At 56.7% G+C, this 26,988-nt stretch overlaps 1 protein-coding gene across 1 annotated transcript; it reads right to left on the reverse strand.

Annotated features, from left to right (window-relative positions):
• Positions 1 to 999: 999 nt before the first annotated feature.
• LOC142025810 (myosin-6-like) lies at positions 1,000 to 25,067 on the reverse strand. Its single transcript, XM_075018490.1, has 23 exons — positions 25,043 to 25,067; positions 24,379 to 24,415; positions 23,614 to 23,815; positions 22,053 to 22,196; positions 21,232 to 21,388; positions 21,036 to 21,063; positions 20,821 to 20,929; positions 20,636 to 20,728; positions 20,463 to 20,526; positions 20,270 to 20,368; positions 20,011 to 20,114; positions 18,945 to 19,083; positions 18,575 to 18,843; positions 17,799 to 17,969; positions 17,344 to 17,653; positions 17,164 to 17,237; positions 16,938 to 17,025; positions 16,737 to 16,854; positions 16,536 to 16,659; positions 16,238 to 16,374; positions 16,028 to 16,154; positions 15,782 to 15,914; positions 1,000 to 1,937 (listed from the first exon to the last, which is right to left on the reverse strand). Exons 3-23 carry the CDS (start codon positions 23,812 to 23,814, stop codon positions 1,000 to 1,002), a joined length of 3,627 nt encoding a protein of 1,208 aa, XP_074874591.1. The 5' UTR covers position 23,815; positions 24,379 to 24,415; positions 25,043 to 25,067.
• Between the last annotated feature and the right edge of the window lie 1,921 nt (positions 25,068 to 26,988).

The raw sequence follows: 26,988 nt of genomic DNA on the forward strand, positions 1-26,988 counted from the left end.
TGGGGTTGGCATAGTTGGGCCGCCTCACGTCCCAAGTGGGAGAGGGCTGTGCGCGGCCCAGGTGCCCTCTCCCCCGTCCGTTTCCCTGGTTTTTGGATCTGCATTCCTTAGCAAAATGTCCTTTCCTTCTGCAGGTCCAACACGGTCCTCTGGGTCGGTTCTGGTGCGGGGGGAGCGCTGCTGGCGGGTCCCCCAACCAAGGGCAGTTTGTGACAACGTGGCCCGCCTGGCCACATTTAAAACATGCCATCACATCAGCTATTGCGGTGCGAACAGCCACCTGAATCGGGGCTAGATGCTCTTCATTCGCGACATGCTTAATCATGTCTGTGATACTTGACCCCGCCGGCAGTGATCGTAGGACTTCTTTGGTTTTTGAATTACATTGTTGACGTAAACAGTCTGCAACGACTGGGCCCTTGGCCTCTGCAGGCAGGGTCGAGGAGTCAACCGCTGCTTGGAGGCGATCCACAAATTGTGTAAAACTCTCAGTTTCACTTTGCTTTATTGTGGACCATGGTGATGGCTTGGCGATAACTCTAGAGACTGTGCGAATAGCTTCTCTAGCTGCACGAGTAGTTGTCGTGACTTCATGGGCCCGCAAGCCTTGGGCTTGTGCCTGGGGGGTAATCATTGTTGGGTCTGTACCCATTAGTCGCTGCAGGCTAGAGCCATGGAGCGGGTGGTCCGCCCCAGTTACTCGGGCTAGTTGCTTCGCACAATTGTCTTCCCGTTCTTGTTTAAAAACAATCATCCCTGCCCCATCAAAAATCAATCTACAAGTTTGTTTTATATCGAACGGGAGCATGTCATCTCCCCCGAAACCCCCATCTATGAGGGTGGAGACCATGGCAGAATTAAGCCCTTTGTCCGCAATTGCTTTAACAATCGCTTGTACATCCTTAGGGTTTATTGGCAAATGGACCCTTTGTCCTCCATCCGTCACCCGGACTGGGAACGCTAGCACAGCCGATGGGGCCCAGTTGGCGCACGCGATTTTTATTTTTCTCCAATCCGAGAGAGGAATTTTTCCCCCTCACGGTTCCTCTTTAATTTGGATGGGGGTATTTTTGCTCTTGACTCTATCTCTGTTTCCTCCTCCTCTAAGTTTGAATCAATTGTGAGCCACTCATCACAGCTAGTGTCTGATCCGGAGTCGGAACTCGACTGACTGGTTACTTCCGGCTTCCAGTACCTTTTTGTCGGGCTCCGGCCCCGCCCACTTCCCTTGCGGGCGGGCCGTTCCCTCCCCCTTGACCCGCCCCACCTTCTACTCGGGGGGGTGTTTGCCCTATAAGGGCATTTCTTCGGGTGGCCGTTCTGGTCGGCCCTCCGCCCCTCACTCGCGCTCTCCTCCCCTTCCCGGTCGCCCCCACCACCTTTCTCCTTCTCGTTCTCCTCCCCTTCCCGGTTGCACGCGCTTGTTAGTTCTAGCGCTTCCTCCCTGTTCCCGCCGGGGGCATTCTCGCCCCGCCTTCCTCCTTGCTGCCCGGTGCCATTTTGGGGCGCGTAAGGCGGTGGTCTAGCCCAGACTCCCTCAGACTCCGGTTTCTCCGCGGCGCCCCTAGCCTCCTCGGCCAACCCACCCCAGAAGGATTTAGCTCGTTTCTGTCCCTCCGTGAGCGGGTTGGGGTTCGGAAATTGAGGGGACGAATCGCCCTCTTGGAGATCTTTGGGCTCAGCGGAATCGCCATCGTCTGGGGGGTGTAAAGTCTGTGTGGCTGCCCCGATTCCCAATTTCGGGGTGGCCAACAAACAGTTCTTTGCCGCCCTCCAGGTCTCCTGTTCTTGTATGACCTTCTGCAGGGCCTGTACGACTTTTCCCCACGACTTAAGGTTTTTCCCAGAACCCGAGGACATCGTCTCCTCGGCTAACGCTTTAGTGCACTTATCCCACACTTCAGGGTGGAGAATATCCACCGGCTGGTCGATGACCCCTATTTGTAAAAGCCTCGCAACGGCGAGAGTAAAATCTTTGGGTTTACAATCAATCCCCCATTGCTTATGTAATTGGGATACGACCTTCACAAGGGCTTCCATCCTCCTTGTTGGTCCTGGTCCGGGAGCATCCTCCCTTGACCTCCCCCTCTGGGCTGGTCCAGCAGCCCGGCCGGCCGTTCACCCGTCCAGGCGATCCTCCCGGGTTTTGGCACCACTTGTTGCCTATTTCTGGCGTGGTGACCTGGTTCAGGAACGGCGAGCTCCGTCCATCAGCTTGCAGACACCAATGTGGTGGACAGCAAATGGCTTTTATTGGTGATAGACACAGCATTATATAGCTTGGGTTTACAACATCACTTCCATCTGCTTACGTCATAGACTAAACGCTATTGGCTATCTGTAGAGGGGTCCTATATTTCCGTACAGCGCGACATCTTCCGACCGCCAAGCCCTATCTATCCACACCTAGTGGATGAGGGGAAGGCTGTGGATGTTGTCTACCTGGACTTCAGCAAGGCCTTTGACACTGTCTCTCATGGCATACTCCTTGAGAAGCTGGCGTCTCATGGCTTGGGCAAGTGTACTCTTTGCCAGGTGAAGAACTGGCTGGCTGGCCGAGCCAAAAGGGCTGTGGTGAATGGAGTTAAATCCAGTTGGCAGCCGGTCACAAGTGGTGTGCCCTAGGGCTCAGTATTGGGGCCAGTTCTGTGTAATGTCTTTATCAATGATCTGGATGAGGGGATCGAGTGCACCCTCAGTAAGTTCACAGATGACACCAAGTTGGGAGGGAGGGTTGATCTGCTCGAGCGTAGGAAGGCTCTACAGAGGGATCTGGAGAGGCTGGATCGATGGGTCGAGGACAATTGTATGAGGTTTAACAAGGTCAAGTGCCGGGTGCTGTACATGATCATCTAGTTTTCCAACCAGATTCTCTATCCCAGGCATAATATCTTGCCACAGTGCAGCAGCCCTGATGGGTTTACCTCTGTGCTGCCAGTTGCTCTGCTTCCATTGCTGCAACCACCCCCACAGGGCATTTGCAACCATGCATGAGTCAGTATAGAGGAAGGGCACCGGCCACTTCTCTCTTTCAGCAATGTCCTGAGCAACTGGGGTTTCCTATGCGAGCCCGTTGTATGATCAGTGCGACCCACTGACTCCATGTGGCATCAGTTGCCCCTGATGAACATCCAGCCCAGCACTGGCAGTCAGGGTGCTAAGAGGAGGTGTGTCTCAGTACCAACCACTTCTGAGGCAGCTCAAACTCCTTCATATGCTGCCAATATCTCTTTTTCAGTTGGAGTGTAGCAAGCCTCGGATCCTCGAAATCCCCATCTGCAAAACCCCAGGCATCAGCCTTCAGGTTTCCCCAGGTGCTTTCTACCAGAGGCTCCAGGTAGGGCCATTCTCCCCTGTTGCAGTATGGAGCACATTTTTAACATCTTCTCCTGCCCAGATGGGCCCAAGGGCTACTACATGAACAATTTACCGCTTAATTTGTTCAAAGGCTGGTTGTTGTTCAGGGCCCCATTTAAAATCATTCTTCTACTGCGTCACTTGGTAGAGAGGGCTTACAATCAAACTGTAATTTGGAATATGCATTCTTCAAAAGCCCACGACACCTAAGAAGGCCTGTGTGTCCTTTTTATTAGTCGGGGGAGACATAGCTGCTATTTTATCAACAGTGCATGAAGTGGCTCGCCAACTCCGGCAATACGAAGAAAATCTCTTCTCCTCCCTACAAGCTTGCATTGCGGCTGTGGAGAAGCTGTCCCAGGATGTCCAGCAATTCAGAGGATATGTCCTACTCCACACGTGTAAGGACCAATGTCTCAGCCATTAGGAGTGAGCGTTCCTCTGCCCAAGAGAGAGAATATAGAAGGTACACACCGCGAGGTGCCCTCTGGTTTTACCTATGTGATCAGGGAGAGGACATGAGGAAATGGGACGGAAAACCTACCTTGGTCCTAAATTCATGGGTATGCGAGCTGCGAGGAAAAACCACCACAAAAGGGGATTCTACCAGGAAAAATGCCGCTCCAGTTTTCAAACAGAGTAGAAGGGCTGATTTGATTTCCGATCCCCTTGAAGGGACTTCTGAGCCAATTTTACGAGAAGTGAATACTGAATACTCTGACCAGAATTAGAGGGGCCCTGCCTCCAGCCAGGTGGAGGAAAGGGATAACCGGGTCTATTGGACTGTGTGGATTCGATGGCCTGGCACGTCACACCCACAGGAGTATAAGGCTCTAGTAGACACCGGCGCACAGTGCACTCTAATGCCATCAAGTTCTAGAGGGACAGAATCCATTTGTATTTCTGGTGTGACAGGGGGATCCCAAGAGTTAATTGTATTGGAAGCTGAAGTAAGCCTAACTGGAAATGAGTGGCAGAAACACCCCATTGTGACTGGTCCAGAGGCTCCATGCATCCTTGGCCTAGACAACCACAGGAGACGGTATTTTAAGGACCCGAAGGGGTATCGATGGGCTTTCGGTATAGCTGCCTTGGAGACGGAGGGCACTGAACAGCTGTCTACCCTGCCCGGTCTCTCTCAAGACCCTTCGATTGTGGGGTTGCTCAAGGTTGAAGAACAACAAGTGCCAATTGGTACCACGACGGTGCACCGGCGGCAATATCGCACCAACCGAGACTCTCTGATTCCCATCCACAAGTTGATTCGCCAACTGGAAAGCCAAGGAGTGATCAGCAAAACTCGCTCACCCTTTAATAGTCCCATATGGCCAGTGCGGAAGTCTAATGGGGAGTGGAGACTAACAGTAGACTACCATGGCCTGAATGAAGTTACGCCACTGCTGAGTGCTGCCGTTCCAGATATGCTAGAACTTCAATACGAACTAGAGTCAAAGGCAGCCAAGTGGTATGCCACAATTGACATGGCTAATGCATTTTTCTCGATCCCTCTGGCAGCAGAGTGTCGTCCACAATTTGCCTTTACTTGGAGGGGCGTCCAGTACACTTGGAATCGATTGCCCCAGGGGTGGAAACACAGCCCCACCATTTGCCATGGACTGATCCAGACTGCACTGGAAAAAGGTGAAGCTCCGGAACACCTGCAATACATTGATGACATCATCGTATGGGGCAACATGGCAGAAGAAGTCTTTGAGAAAGGGAAGAAAATAATCCAAATCCTTCTGGAAGCCGGTTTTGCCATAAAAGAAAGTAAGGTCAAGGGACCTGCACAGGAGATCCAGTTTGTGGGAATAAAATGGCAAGATGGACGTCGTCAGATCCCTATGGACGTGGTTAACAAAATAGCAGCTATGTCTCCCCCGACTAATAAAAAGGACACACAGGCCTTCTTAGGTGTCGTGGGGTTTTGGAGAATGCATATTCCAAATTACAGTTTGATTGTAAGCCCTCTCTATCAAGTGACCCGGAAGAAGAATGATTTTAAATGGGGCCCTGAACAACAACAAGCCTTTTGACAAATTAAATGGGAGATTGCTCATGCCGTAGCCCTTGGACCAGTCTGGGCAGGACAAGGTGTTAAAAATGTGCTCTACACTGCAGCTGGGGAGAATGGCCCTACCTGGAGCCTCTGGCAGAAAGCACCTGGGGAGACCTGAGGCCGACCCCTGGGGTTCTGGAGTCGAGGATATCGAGGATCCAAGGTTCGCTATACTCCAACTAAAAAAGAGATATTGGCAGCGTATGAAGGAGCTTGAGCCGCCTCAGAAGTGGTTGGTACTGAGACACAGCTCCTCTTGGCACCCCGACTGCCAGTGCTGGGCTGGATGTTCAAAGGGAGGGTCTCCTCTACACATCACGCGACTGACGCCACATGGAGTAAGTGGATCGCACTGATCACACAACGGGCTCGCATAGGAAACCCCAGTCACCCAGGAATTTTAGAAGTGATCACGGGCTGGCCAGAAGGCAAAGATTTTGGAATGTCACCAGAGGAGGAGGTGGCATGTGCTGAAGAAGCCCCGCTGTATAATAAACTGCCAGAAAATGAGAGGCAATATGCCCTGTTCACTGACGGATCCTGTCGCATTGTGGGAAAACATCAAAGGTGGAAAGCTGCTGTATGGAGTCCCACATGACAAGTTGCAGAAACTGCTGAAGGAGAAGGTGAATCGAGTCAGTTTGCAGAGGTGAAAGCCATCCAACTAGCATTAGATATTGCTGAAAGAGAAAAGTGGCCAGTGTTCTATCTCTATACTGACTCATGGATGGTGGCAAATGCCCTGTGGGGGTGGCTACAGCAATGGAAGAAGGGCAACTGGCAACACAGAGGTAAATCCATTTGGGCTGCCACACTGTGGCAAGATATTGCGTCCTGGCTACAGAATCTGGTTGTAAAAGTACGTCATGTAGATGCTCACGTATCCAAGGGTCGGGCCACTGAAGAACATCAAAACAACGAACAGGTGGATCAGGCTGCCAAGATTGAAGTGGCTCAGGTGGACCTGGACTGGCAACATAAGGGTGAGCTATTTATGGCTCGGTGGGTCCATGATACTTCAGGCCATCAGGGAAGAGATGCAACATAGAGATGGGCTCGAGATCGAGGGGTGGACCTGACCATGGACACTATTGCGCAGGTTATCCATGAACGTGAAACATGTGCTGCAATTAAGCAAGCCAAGCGGTTAAAGCCCCTGTGGTATGGAGGGCGATGGCTGAAATATAAATTTGGGGAAGCCTGGCAGATTGACTATATCACACTCCCACAGACTCTCCAAGGCAAGCGCCATGTGCTTACAGTGGTGGAAGCAACCACCGGATGGCTGGAAACATACTCTGTACCCCATGCCAGTGCCCGGAACACTATCCTGGGCCTTGAGAAGCAGGTCTTGTGGCGACATGGCACCCCAGAAAGAACTGACTCAGACAACGGGACTCATTTCCCAAACAACCTCATGGCCAGCTGGGCCAAAGAGCATGGCATTGAGTGGGTGTATCACATCCCCTATCATGCACCAGCCTGTGGGAAAATTGAGCGATACAATGGACTGTTAAAGACTGCATTGAGAGCAATGGGGGGTGGAACCTTCAAACTTTTTGATACACATTTAGCGAGAGCCACCTGGTTAGGCAACACCAGAGGATCTGCCAGTCCAGGTTGCCCTGCCCAATCAGAAGTTTTACATACTGTAGAAGGGGATAAAGTCCCTGTAGTGCACATGAAAAATATGTTAGGGAAGACAGTCTGGGTTAGTCCTGCCTCAGGCAAAGGCAAGCCCATTGGTGGGATTGCTTTTGCTCAAGGACCCGGGTGCACTTGGTGGGTGATACGAAAAGATGGGGAAGTCCGATGTGTGCCTCAAGGGGATTTGATTTTCACCTGCTCACCACACTGCACTGAAGCCCTATCCTGCTCTACCGACGGAGAGGACTTTGCACCATCCCTCCTGCCCAGCAAGACTGCTATGACAGATGGAGCCCAGAGTCGGGAACTAAATGAACTCAATGAACTTTTTAATGAACATGACCCATAAACTAAAGGATTGATATCTCTGTGTGTATATAATATATATTCACATATATATATATATATATACACACACACACAAACATAATCAGACAGCAATGAGACCAGCAGCGGCAGCAGTAAGTCGGCATCTAAGCGCGAGACTGAGGCGAACAAGGAGGTTCCTGAAGCCCAGGAACCCCGAGGAAGAGCAGAGAGACCCATCCAGAGCTGGCAGCTCTCATGAGAGAGGCTGACACGGCGTGGGCATTACCAGGGGCAACCGTGGGAGATTTAAAGAGCCCTGAGGAGCACCAGTGACCAGGAGCGTGCTGAACAGGGTGGGCAAACTGGACATGGCATGTCAGAAAGGGCATGGCATGGCAGTTTGCGTGGCAGTTCACACAAGCAGGGTGTGCAGGCAGGGCCCACACCCTCTTTCCCAGCTCAGGAATGCTACTCAAGTGGTGGGCATCGGCCTCAGAAGGAGACCCAGGTATGGTTGCCACTCGGCTGAAAGCCATTGCCTGGACAAATGTGGCGTCGCAGACAGATCTCCCAAGCAAACATGCAGCTGTCCAGGTGTCTGGCCGCAGGGAGTGCCTGAGTCTATCCCTGGTGCCAGAGGGCAGCAGGGACATCTCCTGTGTGTGGTGTGACCAGGTGAATGTTCCGCTCAGCCTGGTGGCAGAGCTGAAGGAGATAGTGGAAAGGTTGAGGAGTATCAGGGAGTGTGAGAGGGAGGTAGATTGGTGGACCCACACCCTACCATCCCTGAGGCAGAGGCAGCAGCTGGAGGCTCCACAAGAAATGGAGGACCCCCTGCCCTCTTGCCACCATACAGGAAGGGACCTAAGTGATGGAGGGGAATGGATACGGGTCCCTGGTCAGGGAGGCAGGCGAATCCCCTCCCCATCACCCTCACCTTCCCAGTTGCCCCTACACAACAGGTATGGGGCTCTGGAACTTGAGGACCAGGCCAATGAAGATCAGGGTGTAGATGAAGGCCTATCCAGGGGGGTGCCTAGGCTGAGTCAGGCATCCCCATGCTTTCTCATAGCATCTGAAAAAAGAAAAAGGAGGGTAATTGTCATAGGCCATTCCCTTGTGACGGGGACAGAGGGGCCAATATGCAGACCTGACCCTTCCCACAGGGAAGTCTGCTGCCTCCCTGGGGCCTGGGTAAAAGACATTACTGGGAGACTCCCTGGTGTGGTTCGGCCCTCTGATTATTACCCGGCTATTAGTTGGGCAGGTTGGCAGAGATGAGATTGCAGGGAGAAATCCAAAGGCAATCAAAAGGGACTTACTTCAGGGCACTGGGGCGATTACTGGAAGGATCGGCAGCACAGGTAGTGTTTTCCTCAATCTCTTCAGTGGCAGGGAAATAAACTGAAAGGAACAGGAAAACATACCTGATTAATACGTGGCTCAGAGGCTGGTGCCATCGGTGGAATTTGGTTTTTTTTGATCAGGGGGACGTTTACACAGCACCGGGCTTGCTGTCAACAGATGGAGTCCAGCTATCTCAACGGGGGAAAAGGATTCTCGCTCATGAGATGGCGGGGCTCATAGAGAGGGCTTTAAACTCGGTTTGAAGGGGGAAGGGGATAAACGTAGGCACACCAGAGATGAGCCTGGGGGCAGCATGCCAATGCTGGGGGTGGATTTGATAGCCCAGCTCAAGTGCATCTATGCCAATGCACGCAGCATGGGCAATAACCAGGAGGAGCTGGAAGCCATCGTGCAGCAGGATAGATATGACTTACTCGCCATCACAGAAACATGGTGGGATGACTCCCAGACTGGAGTGCTGCAATGGATGGCTATAAGCTCTTCAGAAGGGATAGACAAGGAAGGAGAGGTAGTGGGGTGGCTCTCTATGTTAGGGAGTGTTTTGATTGTGCAGAGCTACACATTTGTGATGTCAAAGTTGAGTGCTTATGGGTGAGGATGAGGGGGAAGGCCAACAAGGGAGATATTGTGCTGGGAGTTTGTTATAGACCACCCAACCAGGTTGAAGAGGCAGGTGAATCATTCTACAGGAGGCTGGCAGTAGTCTCAGAATCGTGCAGCCTTGTTCTCGTGGGGAACTTCACCTTCCCAGACATCTGCTGGAAGTACAACATGGCACAGAGTGAGCAGTCTAGGAGGTTCCTGGAGTGTGTGGAAGATAACTTCCTGAGACAGATGGTACGTGAGCCTACCAGGGGAGGAGCCTTGCTAGATCTACTGTTTACAAAGAGGGAAGGACTGGTAGGAGATGTGATGGTCAGAGGCCATCTCGGGCTTAGCATCCATGAAATGATAGAATTCTCAATTCTCAGTGAGCCAAGGAAGGGGGTCACCAAAACCACCACTATGGGCTTCCAGAGGGCAAACTTTGGCCTCTTCAAGGCACTGGTTGAGAGAGTCCCTTGGGAGACCATCCTGAAGGGCAAAGGGGCACTGCATGACAAACTGCTGAGGAAGAAGGCCAGCCTGGCTGAACAGGGAGCTTTTGCTAGGACTCAAGAAAAAAAGGAGAGTTTATTATCTCTGGAAGAAAGGGCGGGCAACTTGGGAGGAGTACAGAGGTCTTGTTAGGTCATGCAGAGAGGAAATTAGAAAGGCAAAAGCTCAGCTAGAACTCAATCTGGCCACTATTGTAAAAGGGACAACAAAAAATGTTTTTATAAATATGTTAACAATGAAAAGAATTCCAAGGAGAATATCTGTCCTTTAGTGGATACAGAAGGGAATGTTGCCACCAGAGATGAGGAAAAGGCTGAGGTACTTACTGCCGCCTTTGCCTCAGTCTTTAGTAGTAAGACCAGTTATCCTCAGGGTACTCAGCCCCCTGAGCTGGAAGGCAAGGGCAAAGAGCAGAATATACACCCCTTAATCCAAGAGGAAATAGTTAGTGACCTGCTTCACCATCTGGACACTCACAAATCTACGGGTCCAATCAGGATGCATCCAAGAGTACTGAGGGAACTGGCAGAGGTGCTTGCCAAGCCACCCTCCATCATCTATCAGCAATCCTGGTCAACAGGGGAGGTCCCAGAGGACTGGAGGCTTGCCAATGTGATGCCCATCTACAAGAAGGGCCTGAGGGAGGATCCGGGGAACTACAGGCCTGTCAGCTTGACCTTGTTACCAGGGAAGATTATGGAACAGTTTGTCTTGAGAGCACTCACATGGCAAGTCCAGGACAAGCAGGGGATCAGGCCCAGTCAGCATGGGTTCATGAAAGGCAGGTCTTGCTTGGCCAACCTGATCACCTTCTATGACCAGGTGACCCGCCTAGTGGATGAGGGAAAGGCTGTGGATGTTGTCTACCTGGACTCAGCAAGGCCTTTGACACTGTCTCTCATGGCATACTCCTTGAGAAGCTGGCGTCTCATGGCTTGGGCAAGTGTACTCTTTGCCAGGTGAAGAACTGGCTGGATGGCCGTGCCCACAGGATTGTGGTGAATGGAGTTAAATCCAGTTGGCAGCCGGTCACAAGTGGTGTGCCCTAGGGCTCAGTAGTGGGGCCAGTTCTGTGTAATATCTTTATCAATGATCTGGATGAAGGGATCGAGTGCACCCTCAGTAAGTTCACAGACGACACCACGTTGGGAGGGAGGGTTGATCTGCTCGAGCGTAGGAAGGCTCTACAGAGGGATCTGGACAGGCTGGATCGATGGGTCGAGGACAATTGTCTGAGGTTCAACAAGGCTCAGTTCCAAGTCCTGCACGTGGGTCACAACAACCCCATGCAGCGCTACAGGCTTGGGGAAGAGTGGCTGGAAAGCTGCCCAGCAGAGAAAGACCTGGGGGTGCTGGTTGACAGCCGGCTGAATATGAGCCAGCAGTGTGCCCAGGTGGCCAAGAAGGCCAACGGCATCCTGGCCTGCATCAGAAAGAGTGTGGCCAGCAGGAGCAGGGAATTGTTCATTCCCCTGTACTTGGCACTGGTGAGGCCACACCTCGAGTCCTGTGTTTCATTTTGGGCCCCTCACTACAGGAAAGACATTGAGCTGCTGGAGCATGTCCAGAGAAGGGCAACCAAGTTGATGAAGGGCCTGGAGCACCAGTCTTATGAGGGAACTGGGTTTGTTTAGCCTGGAGAAGAGGAGGCTGAGGGGAGACCTTATTGCTCTCTATAACCCCCTGAAAGTGAAGTGGGTGCTGGTCTCCTCTGTCAGGTGGTTGGAGATAGGACAAGAGGAAATGGCCTCAAGTAGGTGGCAGGGGAGGTTTAGCTTGGATATTAGGAACAATTTTTTTACTGAGAGGGTTGTCAAACATTGGAATGTGCTGCCCAGGGAAGTGGTGGAGTCACCATCCTTGGAGGTATGAAAAAAACGTGTAGAAGAGGCACTACGGAACGTGGTTTAGTGGGCATGGCTGATGGTTGGACTCGATGATCTTGAAGGTCTTTCTTCAAAATAAATGATTCTAAGCTTCTATGCTTCTATGATTCTATGAGCTGAATCATTGAGCTACAGACTTTAGAGGGAAAAACTTAGATTTGAGAAATCATGATGCAAGTCCCACATGGCCACTGAGAGAAATGATGGATGGGGGCGGGGGAGCAGGACCAACGATGGTGAAGGGACACAGGAGCAAGATGGCCCATACACTGTCTGACAGAAACAATCTTACCTTTCCTACATATTCGGACTTCATCCTGTGATGCTCTGGATAAATATGAATTGGAAAAGGCTGATATCACTTTTTCTGGTAGCAGAAAGACAAAGAAAATTGGAAAAAAACCAAGAAATCCTTGTTCCTTATCATTTCAATCTTTTCTGCTTGGCTACACTGCTGAAATTTCGCCACAGAAGACTTGAAGAGTTAGGGAAAGTTATGCGCAGAGACATGGCTTGATAGGGTGTTTTGCACGTTAAGGAGCCCTCTGGTGCCCAGTTCCTGAACTGCAGATACTGAAAGCAGGAACAAGCCTCTGACAAAGTGGAAGGCAGAAGAAAACCCCAAGTTTCTGAGGGCGTTGGAGGTGGCAAAGGCAATGAGCTGGTGTCTCTGATCACATGTAAGCCCTTGGTGTTTGTTAATCACCAGAGTGGCCAAGCCCTGACCCCCAGGGCCTGGTAGAAGAGGTCCTTTCCCTCATGCATTGCTCAGGGCTCTACTGAGGGTCAGTGTGAGTGTGGGTGTGTGTACAACTTGGTGGTAGATTTTGTTGCTTTAAACATAAAGTTGTGGTGTTCCCGGGATCTGGCAATGCCTGTGAGTTCCCCACAACCCATCCAGCCTCCCTCATAGTCCTGCTGACAGTCCTGAATCACCTGAGATGTCCCAGGCCCAGACTTGTTTGCATCCCCAGGTTGGATCCATATCCCAGCACTGCACTGCCATTACTCCGGCTGCTGCTGCTGCCCTAAAAATCAGAACTTGAACTATTCCACAGTAGTATGACTGCCACTTGCTCCTTTGGGTCCTCTTCTGGCCTGTAACACACTCTCTGCTACACACACCCCGCTCTCTCCCTGCACTCGCACGAGTCTCCCAAAAGGTTCTCACTTCCCCTGCAGTAACGAGACCTCACTCCAGGAGGTTCATGCATTCTCCAGGCTCACTGCCTAATCACTACTGAGAAGTTAAGAAGCTCTCAAGGCTTTCCTGAGATAATGACCATGTTTCTCCATTCACCATTCATGGATCCGAGAACGACTAGTGGAGGAAACACCTCAAGATGTGTGACGGGAGGACCTCCCTGATGCACCGCTGTACTCTTGGAGGTCTGAGTGTTTTTACAAGGCTCCAGGAGTTCGTGTGGTGCCATGAATTTGGTGTTCTGTTCTTGAAACACAAAGCCTTGAGCTGATCCAGGCTCCCTCAGAGTGGCCTATTGTAGAGTGGCCTATTGTAACACAGCACTTCTTCATGTCAGTAAACTGAAGTTCTGTAATTTCATTAACTTCATTCCTGTCATTCAGTCTTACTTGACAAGGTAGCTCTTAATTTCATGGTGTGTAACCTCTGCAATGAAGTTTTTAGACCAGTGCTTTTTTCACTCATTGCTAACTGTTATCATTTAATGCAAAAGCTCTCTCCTGAGAGGAATACTTCTTTGCATGGGTACTTGGAGAGATCATTCTTGTGCTGGGAGGAGGCTGTCCTGTCAGGCTGTCAGATTTGCTCATGCTCCTTCACCCTTCAGAGCTGCTTCCCATGGCACCACCTGGATCAGTCTCCCAAGTAAGTCAAAGACTTCTCCTCTGGAGTCCAGAGTCTGTTCCCTGCTACTGACCTCCCTCACTGCCCTTTGGTGTCTGAGACCCCACTGTTTCCTGGTCATGACAGACAAGGCTGACGCTGGTGATCACATCCTGACCAGCTTTTCCTTGTGGGCCAAGGTCAGGTCCAGGTGACCATCACCCTCGTTGGCCCACCTAGCAGCTCTGTGAAGAAGTTGTCCCAAGATCCTTCAGGCTGTTGGCACCCTGTTGCTTTGCCTGGCCAGTGAATGCCAGGGCACTTCCAGTCCCCCATAGGCACCTGATCATTAACCTGGAGACTTCCTCGGCTGCTGACAAAAGACCTTTTCTGTTTCCTCTCCCATCATCAAGTAGTTTGTAACTGCCGGTACAATGTCACTCTTACTGACTCCTCTGATCCTCAGTGACAAAAGCTAACCCAACCTGTTGCCCGTCCTATAGAGGATTTCCATAAATCCAAGCTTTCCCTTCATGCACAGGGCATCCACCCTTCTCCTCTTTCATGCCTCCATGCTACACGACCTGGGGTTCCAGCCATCTAAAGGGACACAAGATTATCTGTACAATTCTCTCCTTAGAGCCCTAGACCTAAGGAAGAGCATTTTAAATGATGCCTCACAGAGTCTGAGTGCCTTCCTTACTGGGATCACAACAGACCAGCACTTCCTGGAGAAAAACACTCCCTCAGTACCCTTGATTGCAGCCCCTCTGCTCCCATGGTCTGGTAAGGGTTGTGGTTTGCTGGGTAAGCCCTGGCGTGATCCTCATCCACCGCTGGTTGTTCCCCTTTCCCTTCCAGAGTCCTGCCTCAAAGCACAAAGGCCTGGGAGACCTTGTTGGCGGTAACTGAGGCAAAGACGACATAGGCAGTCTCAGACCTCTCTACACCTACTCTCACTTAAGGTAGCAGTAGTCCCATAGTATCTCTCTTTCTTCTTGAACTGTTCCTGATGTAGCAGCACGTCATCTTGGTGCCCTTGCATTCCCTTTTGATTTTCAGCTGAATTTTGAAATGACCATGGCTGTCCTTGGAGGATGCTGTTTTTGAAGGCAAGATGTACCCAGGAACACTGTTCAAATGCTTGGGCTGTTCCTTGGTTGGATCATCAAGGGAGTGAGAAAGGACCCCACTGTGATTTGTTTTGTGGTCACCCAATGCCTGCAGCTAATGGGTAGAAGGGACAGAATTTGCCTCTCTGATGGCATCTGATGACTGGTGCCTCTGACTGATGGCAACCGTCAATGGCACAAAGGCACCAAATCATACTCACCAAGATGCCATCTGGGGTGTCTGTCGCACACCCTCCCTGAAAGAGAATTGCTTTTGGTGTAGGACCTGTAATTTCTGTGCCAGCCCCGGCATCTCCTGTAGCTTTGTGGGCCTGGATCTGAACCGTGAACTGAGTAGCTGCTCTGAATTCTGTAACCCAATGTGGTGCTGAACATGACACAACTGCCAGTACATTCAGTCAAAGTCTCATAAATCCAACAGATGGAGAAGAGGAAGAGAGAGGCTGAGCTCTCCCTATCGCACTCGACTCCATTCTGTCGGAGGAATACCTCTATCGGCCACCCTGAACATCATGAGGAGGGACAGGATCCATTGCCCTTAATTTGGGCATCAGCTGTCATCTCAGTTGGCCAAAGGAAATTACCAGGGGCTGCCACGAAGAAGAGGAGCTCAGATGTTGTCCTGTCCCTATATCAGCCTGCACATAACTTGAATCTGTCTCTATAACCTGCACGTCTCTCTGACCACCTCTGGCACCTCCAATGTCACCAGACATTTGCATCTGAACACCTCACTCCTGGCCTCCGTCACCATTAGTTAGCGTGGGAGATGAGACAAGGAGCTGACACAAGGAGCTGACATGTAGGTGCCTCTTTACTGCAGACCTGCACTGAAGCAGGAGGAATCCCAGCTCCTGTGGCTTTTTGGTGGGCATGGGAGGGTGCTGAGTCCCCTTCCAGCCCCAGGACTACAATCCCAGCATGAGATGCCTCCATGGACTCAGCTGACTCCCTTCCCTCAGAAGGGGTTAACAAGATCCCTGCCTGTCAGTGTCTGCATGTCCTGCCCAATGATGGCACAAGAAAGAGGATGCCCAGGGAAGTTTCTGACTCACCCTCCTTGTGGTATTCCTCCACATCACCCTCCCCTTGATGTGGTTTTGGGGGGCGACCTCACTCACGGCCTGCACTTGGAGCTGAAGGTCGTTCTTCTCCTGCAGCAGCGAGACCATCTTCTCCTCCAGTTCCTTCCGCCGGGCCTCCGACTTCTCCAGGGCCTCCTTCAGCCGCCCAAACTCCTCCTTCATGGTCTGCGCCCAAGCCCAGGAGACCAATAGCGACGTCCGATCCCCTCCGTCCCTCAATCCCACCCAACGTGTGTCATTGGTTGTCCCAACCCGCCTGGCCTGGGACCTTCTCCCACCTGCATCTCCTTCTCCGTCTCGGCGCTCTTCAGCAAGGGCTTGATCTTGAAGTAGAGCTTCATCCACGGCCAGTTCTTCACCCCCATGAAGGCCCTGACGTTCCACTGGATCACCAGCAGCGCGTCCCTACGGTGGGGACACAGACGCCGTGGACCCAGTGACCCGCTGGAGGCCCCTCCCCGAGCAGAAAGCCCCGCCCCCCCCCTCACCGACGCTCCAGGATCTTCTTGAACTCGATGCGCATGAGCTGACCCCGGGCCTGAGCCTGGATGCGGGTGATGATGCGAGAGAGGCGCTCGTCCCGCATCTCCTCCAGCAGCCCCAGCAGCCCGGCCTTGAAGAAGACCTGGGGGAGGAAGGAGGCGGGTCAGTGGGGAAGGGTCGGCGGACGGCTGGAGGGACAGAGAAGCGGACGGAAGGAGGGAGAGGGCTGTCAATGGGCGGGTGGAGATGGGGGCGGTGGGACCGCCAGGTCCCCGAGCCCTCGGGGAGACCACGCGACCTCACCTTGGTGTGCCCGAACTTGTACTGGTTGTGGTCGATGTCGATGGAGCCCAGGAGCTTCTCGGCGCCCTTGCGGCTGTCGATGAACTGCCCCTCGGGGATGGCCGCCGGGTTCAGGATGCGGTACCTGGGGGCGGGACGGTCCCCGAATCAGCCCCGGCGGGGTTGTCCGCCCCCTCCCCGCATCTTCTCCTCCACGCCTACCGCTGGCGGAAGTCCCCGTAGAGGATGCGGTTGGGGAAGCCCTTGCGGCAGATGCGGATGCCCTCCAGCACCCCGTTGCAGCGGAGCTGGTGCATCACCAGGGGGTTGTCCATCACGCCTGGTGGGGGGGTAGGTGGGTGGGGTCAGCCGGGAGCCACAGCCACCACCCCTGTCCCCATCCCCGCCCTTCTTTTTTCTCACCCGGCGCCTTCCGCTCGTTAGGGATGAGGCAGCGGACGAAGTGGGGGTGGGTGGTCTTGAGGTTGGCCATCAGCTTGTTGAGGTTCTCCTGGTGAGGAGGGAGGAGAGAAGAGGCTGACCGATGGGCCAGCAGGGAAGGAGCTGGGGGGGGCAGTGCGACCGTCCTCCCCGCAGGGGGGTTGTCCTCCCTCTACCCCACGGCAGGCCCACCACGTAGGGCCCTCACCCGGTGCAGGGCAGAGACGGTCTGGAAGGAGGAACCTTTCTTCTTGGCTCCTTTCCCCTTCCCTCCTTCACCGCCTGGGGAAAAGAGGAGTGGGGTGAGGCAGGAGAGGAGGCGACTCTCCTGGGCGACCGTCTTCTCCAGCCACCCGTCTCTCCATTGGCCCACCGCCCATCCACCCACCGGCGTCCGCCCCGGCGTAGTTGGAGAAGAGGTTGGCCAAGAGCTTGAGGGCCGACTTCTGGTAGAGCCCCACCACTGTCTCGTTGAGGGGGTCCTTGTTTTTCTCCAGCCACCCCAGGATGTTGTAGTCCACCGTGCCGGCGTAGTGGATGAGCGAGAAGTGGGCCTCCGGCTTCCCCTTGACGTTGCGCGGCTTCCCAAAGTTGGCCGACTTGCCCAGGTGGTTGTCGTAGAGCTTGGCCTTGAAGGTCATGTCCGAGGCCTTGGGGAACATGCACTCCTCCTCCAGGATGGACATGATCCCCATGGGCTGGGGAGGAGACGACCTCGTCGGCCACGGAGGATGCCGAGCACCACCCAGCCGGCCGCCGTCGGGGTCCCTGGCGAGCTCCGACGGGAAGGATCCTTCTTCAGGAGCCCCCTCCACCCCCAGGAGGCCCGGGGGGAGGTGGTACCTTCTCGATGAGGTCGATGCAGGCCTGGAGGTCCATGCCGAAGTCGATGAACTCCCACTCGATCCCCTCCTTCTTGTACTCCTCCTGCTCCAGCACGAACATGTGGTGGTTGAAGAACTGCTGCAGCTTCTCGTTGGTGAAGTTGATGCAGAGCTGCTCGAAGCTGTTGAACTGGAGGGAGGGAATGGCCCAGATTGTCAAGGTATCGCCCAATGGGATCAATGGGGTCACTGCAACACCCAATGGGATCAAGGCAACACCTGGGGGGATAAATGGGGCCACAGCAACACCCAGCGGGGTCAACTGAACACCCAACGGAGTCAACTGAACGCCCAACAGGGTCAACAGGATGAACTCAAAACCCAGCGGGGTGAACACAACACCCAATGGGGTCACCCAAACGCCCAACGAGGTCAACGGGATCAACTCAACACCTAACAGGGTAAACACAACACCCAACGTGGTCACCCAAATGCCCAATGGGATCAATGGGGTCACACCAACACCCAACGGGGTCAATCGAACACCCAGTGGGGTTAACGGGATCAACTCAACACCCAACAGGGTGAACATAACACCCAACGGGGTCAACCGAACGCCCAACGGGGTCAACGGGATCAACTCAACACCCGACAGGGTGAATGCAAAGCCCAAAGAGGCCAAATTTCCGCCAGAGGTCAACGGGAAGCTTAAGGAGATGGCCTCAACACCCAAGCGGAAGAAGCCAACCCCCAAGAAAAGCGACCCAACCACCCCGCAGCCCCCTCAAGCCTCACGTCGAAGATCTCGAAGCCGGCGATGTCCAGCACGCCGATGAAGTACTGACGCGGCTGCTTGGTCTCCAGCGAGTTGTTGATCCTCACCACCATCCAGTTGAACATCTTCTCGTAGACGGCCTTGGCCAACGCCCCGATGGAGTAGTACACCTGCTGGACATTCTGCCCCTTGGTGACGTACTCGTTGCCCACCTTCACCCGAGGGTGGCACAACCCCTTGAGGAGATCGGCCGAGTTCAGCCCCATCAGGTAGGCCGACTTGTCGGCATCTGCGGAGCACGGAGAAGACGAGGCGCGGTCAGGTCCCACCTCGCCCCTGGCCTGGAGGAAGCCGGGGGACCCCAAAACCTACGCGTCCTCCCCGCCCCACCTTCGGTGCCGTCCGGCTCCGCCTGCTCCTCCCGTTGCTTCTGCTTGAACTTCATGTTGCCGAAGTGCATGATGGCGCCCGTCAGCTTGTAGACGCCGGCCTTCTCCTCGGCGGTGAAGCCCAGGACGTCGAAAGCGCTCTGTGGAGCGGGTGGAGGGGGGTCAGGAAAGGGCCCGGCCGCCCCCACCGCTGAGCCCAGGGGTCGTCTGGCCGCTGTCCGCTGTCTGTGCGTCCTTCCCATCTTCCTGCTCATCGGCCTGTCCAGCCGTCCACTTGAAGGACTCATCCATGGACACATCCATCCATCTTAGGACTCCTCCATCCATCCATCAATGGACTCATCTACCCACGGACTCTTCCATCCATCCACGGACTTTTCCATCCACCCATCCATCCACGGACTCACTTACCCATGGACTCCTCCCTCCATCCATGGATACATCTGTCCATCCATGGACTCCTCCATCCATCCATCCATCCATCCATCCTTCCATCCTTCTGAGGACTCCTCCATGCATCAAAGGACTTCATCCATCCATCCATCCATGAACTCCTCCATCCATCCATGGATACACCTGTCCATCCATGGACTCCTCCATCCATCTATGCATCCTTCTAAGGACTCCTCCATCCATCCACGGACGACTCCATCCATCCATCCATGAGCTCATTTACCCACGGACTCCTCCATCCATCCAGGAACTCCTCCATCCATCCATCCATGGACTCCTTCATCCATCCATGGATACATCTGTCCATCCATGGACTCCTCCATCCATCCATGGACTCATCTACCCACGGGCTCCTCCATCCATCCATCCATCCATGGACCCCTCCATCCACCCGAGGACTCGCCCACCCAAGGACTCACCCATCCACCTCCACCCCCACCCCCCCGCCCCCACATCCTACCTTCTGTCCCTCACCCACGTCCTCCCCTCCCCCCTCCCCACCCCTCCCTTCCTCCTCTCCTCCACCCACCCGCCTTCCGCCGGCTCAACTCTCCACCCGGCCCTTCGCCTTCTCCTCGGCCGGGGGATGTCCACCTGCCCGCCCCACCGCTTACGTCGGTTGCCAACAGCTCTTCCGAGTCGTCGATGGAGGCCACGGTCACCTCTCCTTGGGAGGCGTAGCTGTAGTCGTAGGGGTTGTTGGTGATGAGAAGCATCTCTGCTCCGCGGTGGCCGGGGATGGAGACCAAAAATGAGCGTTTCCGGCGGCCCGACGGCCCCAAATCGTCCTCGATCGCCCCGAGGACGAGCGGAGGAGAGGAGGAAGGAGAAGACCCGACGCCGAGCGCGGTGCTGACCCTCCACCCGACTCACCCAGCAGCTCTGGCTTCTTGTTGGAGAGGATCTGGTAGAAGATGTGGTAGTTCCTCTCAGCCTTCAGCTGGAAGATGACGCGGGACTTCTCCAGGAGGTCTGGGGCGGGGATGGAGAGGAGGTGGGCGGGGTTGGGAGGAGGAGACGGACGGACGGACGACGGCCAACCGGACGTCCTCCTCCACCCACTCACAGGTCTCGATGTCGGCCGACGCCAACTTCCCGGTGGCCCCGAAGTGGATCCGGATGAACTTGCCCTGGGAGAGTGGCGGCGCGAGATGGAGGCAGCCACCTTCCGCCAGTGAGCCCCGCCCCGTCGACCCCGCCCCATCATAGACCCCGCCCTGTAGACCCTGCCCCACTCACGAATCGGGACGAGTTGTCGTTGCGGACGGTCTTGGCGTTGCCGAAGGCCTCCAGGGCGGGGTTGGCCTGGATGATCTGGTCCTCCAGCGTGCCCTGGTGATGGGGGGGGCGGGACACGCGGCCAATGGGGGTGGGGCCGGGCGTGGACACCGTTGGGGGAAGCTCCCCGCCCCCCGAGGACCCACCTTGCTGCTATTGGCCGCCTCCTTCTTGCGGTCGCCGATGGCAGCGATGCTGGCGAAGTATTGGATGACCCTCTTGGTGTTGACCGTCTTCCCCGCCCCGGATTCTCCGCTGGGGGGAGGGGCAACGGGGAGTTGTTGGAGAACATCACGGCGGCTTCTCCGTCCCACCCCACCGCTATGGGGCGGGGCCTTGGGCGGGAGGGGCGGGGACTTACGTGATGAGGATGGACTGGTTCTCTCGGTCTGCCGGGAGAAAGGAGGAGGAGGAGTGAGGTGGGACGAAGTCGGGGGAGATGTTTGGGGCCTTGGGGCTGAGGTTGTCCAGCCTCTCAGGGGAGGAGCAGGTCTAGGTGGGGACCCCTTTTTTGGGGTGGGGTCTTCTAGTTTGGGGGCGCGGCGGGAGGTCCCTACCCGTCAGCATGTTCTGGTAGGCGTTGTCGGAGATGGAGAAGATGTGGGGCGGAGCTTCACTCCGTTTCTTGCCCCGGTAGGCGGCCACCACCTCGGCGTTGTAGACGGGCAACCACTTGTAGGGGTTGACCGTCACGCAGAAGAGCCCCGAGTAGGTCTGGAGAAGGGGCGGGGGGGTCAGGGCCACCGGGTGCCACCCCACCAGGAGGGGACGTCCCGGGTCGGGGTGGCCCGAGGGGGGTGGGGATGGGACATCCTGGGTTTGGGTGGCTTTTGGGGTCTTGGGATGGGACATCTTGGGTGCAGGGATGGGACATCTTGGGTCCAGAGTTGGGACACCTTAGGTCTGGGTGGCCCCTGGGGTCTTGGAATGGGACATCTTGGCTCTGGGTGGCTTGAGGGGTCCAGGGATGGGACATGTTGGTTTTGGGTGGCCCTTGGGGTCTTGGGTTGGGACATCTTGGCTCCAGGGTTGGGACATCTTGGCTCCGGGTGGCCCTTGGTGTCCAGGGATGGGACATCTTGGGTCCAGGAATGGGACATTTTGGGTTTGGGTGGCCCATGGGGTCTTGGATTGGGACATCTTGGCTCTGGGTGGCCCACGGGGATCTGGAGAAGGGCCACCAGGTTCTAGGTGGCCCAAAGTCCATGGGGCAGCCACACCAGGTTCTAGGTGACCCATAGACTTTCGGGAAGGACCATCCAGTTCTAGGTCCCCCAAGAGCTTTAGGGAAGGGTCACCAGCTTCCATCCAGCCCCTAGGCTATGGAGAAAGCCCCGCCCCATTCCCAGGTGCCCCAGGGGCTTGTGGGAAGGCTCACGTAGATCATCCAGGCGGCGTAGCGCTCCTTGAGGTTGTAGAGGACGGCGGGCTCGTGGAGGAAGGTCAGCATGGCCATGTCCTCGATCTTGTCGAACTTGGGGGGGTTCTGCTGGTGGACGTCGGCCTCCTTCACCGTCACGGTCTGCAGGGGGGGGGACACACACGGACACACCCCCACGCCGGGGGGGTTGGGGGGTGCCCCATAAGTTGGGGGACGCTCTGGGGGTGGGGGTGGTCTCCCATGGGTTGGGGGGGGTCTAGTGGGTGCGGGGTTGTCCTCATGGGTTGGGGGGGGTCTCCCGTGGCTTGGAGGGGTCTTCCATGAGTTTGGGGGTTCTCCATGGGCTGGGGGGTGTCTTCATGGGTTGGGGGGGGGGGTCTTCCATGGGTTGGGGGTTCTCAATGGGTTGAAGGGGTCTTCCATGGGTTGGGGGGTTCTCCATCGGATGGGGGAGTCTGCCATGAGTTTGGGGGTTCTCCATGGGATGGGGGTTGTCCTCATGGCCTGGGGGGGGGGTCTTCCATGGGTTGGGGGTTCTTCCATGGGTTGGGGGGTGTCCAGTGGGTGTGGGATTCTCCTCAGGGGTTGGGGGGTCTTTCATGAGTTTGGGGGTTCTCCGTGGGATGGGGGTGTCTTCCATGGGTTGGGGGGGGTTCTCAATGGGTTGTGGGGTGTTCTGATTGGTTGGGGGATCTCCCATGAGTTTGGAAGTTCTCAATGGGATGGGGGTTGTCTTCATGGGTTGGGGGGGGGGTCTTCCATGGGTTGGGGGGCTTTCCATGGGTTGTGGGGTGTCCTGATGGGTTGGGGGGGTCTTCCATGGATTGGGGGGTGTCCAGTGGGTGTGGGGTTGTCCTCATGGGTTGGGGGGTCTTTCATGATTTTGGGGGTTCTCAATGGGTTGGGGGTATCTTCCATGGGTTCGGGGGTTCTCCATGGGTTGGCGGCTCTTCCATGGGGTGGGGGGGGGGGTGTCCTCATGGGTTGGGGGGTCTTCCATGAGTTTGTGGGTTCTCCATGGGATGGGGGTTGTCCTCATGGGTCGGGGGGGTCATCCATGAGTTTGGGGGGGTCTCCAATGGGATGGGGATTGTCCTCATGGGTTGGGGGTGTCTCCCATGAGTTTGGGGGGGGGGGCATGGGTTGGGGTTCTCCATGGGTTGGGGGGTGTCCTCATGGCTTGGGGGGGGGTCTTCCATGAGTTTGTGGGTTCTTAGTGTGTTGAGGGGTCTCCCATGGGTTGGGAGGTGTCGTCATGGCTTGGGGGGTCTCCCATGGGTTGGGGGGTTCTCCATGGGATGGGGGCGTCTTCCATGGGTTGGGGGGTGTCGTCATGGCTTGGGGGGGGCATGGGCTGTCTCCCCTGGGTTGGAGGGCGCCCCCTATGGGTTGGGAGGTCCCCCCATGGGTTCTTCCCCCCCATAGGTTGCCCCCCCCCCCCCGGTTGTCCGCTATGGGCCTGGTTGCCGTGTCCACCCCCTCGCCCCCCCATTAACCCTTTGCCCCCCAACTCCCCCCCCTCCCCATTAACCCCTCGCGCCCCGCCTCCCCTTCCCACCTCTCCCAGCTCGGTCTGGACGGTGACGTCCCCCCCCTGCCGCCCCACCACCCGTCCCCGGACGAACTCCTGCTGGGGGTGGGGGACGAAGCACTCGCTGCGGGGGTCGAAGGGCCGCGTCTGCGCCGCCAGCCGCTCCCGCTCCCCCTGACGCAGGTAGGGGGCTGCCGCCCCCAGCGCCGCCAGCGCCGCCTCCTCCATCCTGACCCACGGCGAGGCCACGCGTCACGGGGGGGGGGGGCCCTAGAGCCACCCCACGGCCCCCGCGACTGGAGCCCCCCTGCCCCGACTCCCTTTGCTGGGAGGAGACCCCCCCCCAGAGCCGTGCTGGGACCCCCAGAGCCACGTCTGGCCCCATAGCGACGTCTGGCCCCACGCCCGGACCCCTATAGCCACCCCCAGCTCTCACACAGACCCCCGCCCCCGCCCCATAGCGATGTTCTGACCCCCATAACGACGTCTGGTCCCAAGCCCGGACCCCCATAGCCATGCTCAGACCCCTAGAGCCACCCCCAGCCCCACACGCAGACCCCCCCTCTGCCCCATAGCAACACCCTGACCCCCATAGAGACTTCTGGCCCCATGCCCAGACCCCCATAGCGATGCCCGGACCCCCATAGCCCTCTGCAGCCCCCTATAGCCACCACCAGCCCGCCCCCCACCCCCCAGCGATGCGCCGAGCCTATAGCGACGCCTGCACCCCTATCCCAGACCCCCCCCCCCGAAGCTCCCAGCCCCATGGCTGCCCCACGGCGCCGTCCTCACCTGCAGCCTGTGGGTCTGGCAAGTAAGCTGGAGGGAGCTGGGGGGGGGCATGGGGAGGGTGAGGGGCTGTGCCCTATGGATCCCTGTGCCCCATAGATCCCTGTGCCCCATAGCCCCCCTGGGTGCCCCATAGACCCCCTTTGTGCCCCATAGCCCCCCCCGTGCCCCATAGATCCTTATGCCTTATAGACCCTCTTTGTGCCCCATAGCCCCCCCCCATGCACACCATAGCCCCCCTTTGTGCCCCATAGGCCCCCCCTTTGTGCCCCATAGCCCCCCCTGTGAGCCCCATAGCCCCCCCCACGTGCCCCATAGCTCCCCCTGTGCCCCATAGATCCTTATGCCTTATAGACCCCCTTTGTGCCCCATAGCCCCCCGGGTGCCCCATAGATCCCTGTGCCCCATAGACCCCTGCACCCCATAGATCGTTGTGCCCCATAGATCCCTGTGCCCCATAGCCCTCCTGTGCACCCCATAGCCCCCCCTTGCACCCCATATCCCCCCTGTGCCCCATAGATCCTTATGCCTTAGAGATCCCCTTTGTGCCCCATAGCCCCCCCCGTGAGCCCTATGCCCCCCGTGCCCCATAGCCCCCCTGTACACCCCATAACCCCCCCAGATCCCCCCTCTGCCCCCCAGATCCGCAGCCCACATCCCCCCCCACCCTCTCTGTCTCTCTCTCTGCCCCACGCCGGCACCTACCACGGCCCCTCAGCCCCATGGCCTTTATAGGGCGCCGTGGGGCAGGGAGGGGGGGGAGGAGCATTCCTGGGGGGGGGCTGATAAGGGAGGGGGAGGAGGAGGAGGAGGGAGGGCAGCCCCCCCCCTTCCCCAGCCCCATGGCGTCGCTCTGGGGCTCCAGGCATCCGGGCCCCACGTATCCACCCTGCAGTATGATCTATGGGGCAGAGCTATAGGGCAGAGCGAGGGGCTGGGATGTGGGGGGTGCTTGTGGGGCTGGGACCCCTATGTGTGGGGTGTCTGTGGGGCTGGGACGCCTGGTACCCTCATGTGTGGGGTGTCAATGGGGCTGGGACGCCTGGGACCCCTATGTGTGGGGTGTCTGTGGGGCTGGGACGCCTGGGTGCCCTATGTGTGGGGTGTCAATGGGGCTGGGATGGCTGAGACCCCTATGTGTGGGGTGTCTACGGGCCTGGGATGGCTGAGACCCCTATGTGTGGGGTGTCTGTGGGGCTGGGACGCCTGGGTGCCCTATGTGTGGGGTATCTATGGGGCTGGGATGCCTGGGACCCCTATGTGTGGGGTATCTATGGGGCTGGGACGCCTGGGACCCCTATGCGTGGGGTGTCTATGGGGCTGGGACGCCTGGGACCCCTATATGTGGGGTGTCTATGGGGCTGGGACGCCTGGGTGCCCTATGTGTGGGGTATCTATGGGGCTGGGATGCCTGGGACCCCTATGCGTGGGGTGTCTGTGGGGCTGGGACGCCTGGGTGCCCTATGTGTGGGGTGTCAATGGGGCTGGGATGGCTGAGACCCCTATGTGTGGGGTGTCTACGGGGCTGGGATGGCTGAGACCCCTATGTGTGGGGTGTCTGTGGGGCTGGGACGCCTGGGACCCCTATATGTGGGGTGTCTATGGGGCTGGGACGCCTGGGTGCCCTATGTGTGGGGTATCTATGGGGCTGGGATGCCTGGGACCCCTATGCGTGGGGTGTCTGTGGGGCTGGGACGCCTGGGTGCCCTATGTGTGGGGTGTCAATGGGGCTGGGATGGCTGAGACCCCTATATGTGGGGTGTCTACGGGGCTGGGATGGCTGAGACCCCTATGTGTGGGGTGTCTGTGGGGCTGGGACGCCTGGGACCCCTATGTGTGGGCTGTCTATGGGGCTGGGATGGCTGAGACCCCTATGTGTGGGGTGTCTGTGGGGCTGGGACGCCTGGGTGCCCTATGTGTGGGGTATCTATGGGGCTGGGACGCCTGGGACCCCTATGTGTGGGGTATCTATGGGGCTGGGACGCCTGGGACCCCTATGCGTGGGGTGTCTATGGGGCTGGGACGCCTGGGACCCCTATGTGTGGGGTGTCTATGGGGCTGGGACCCCTATGTGTGGGGTGTCTATGGGGCTGGGATGCCAGGAACCCCTATATGTGGGGTGTCTATGGGGCTGGGATGCCTGGGACCCCTATGCGTGGGGTGTCTATGGGGCTGGGACGTTGGCATCCCTGGCCATTGTCCCATCACCCGCGGGGTGGTGACACCTCGTCGCTGCCAGGTCTATATCGGGACATGGTGGGGGGATTTGTTATCTCGTTCCCCTCCCTAACAAGGCGCCGTGGGGCCGGCTGTGGGGCTGGGATGGGAGGAGGAGGAGGGGGGGGGGACTGGCAGCCGGCCCCGAACACAGCGTCCACTTTGTCATCGGGGAGGTGACAAGTGTCCCCGGCGAGGTGACACATTCCCGCGGGGGGGGGGAGGGAATCCAAGCCGGGTCCTCCCCCCATTGTGCTCCATAGAACCCCCCCTCTGCCCCATAGATGCCCTATAGAGCTCATAGAGACCCTATAGAGCCCCATAGAGACCCTATAGAGCCCCTATAGGGCCCCACCGGGACCTATGGGACCCGGTGGGGACCCTGTCGAGCCCCTC

Source organism: Buteo buteo, chromosome 30 (genome assembly GCF_964188355.1).
Source record: "Buteo buteo chromosome 30, bButBut1.hap1.1, whole genome shotgun sequence".
NCBI lineage: Eukaryota > Metazoa > Chordata > Aves > Accipitriformes > Accipitridae > Buteo > Buteo buteo.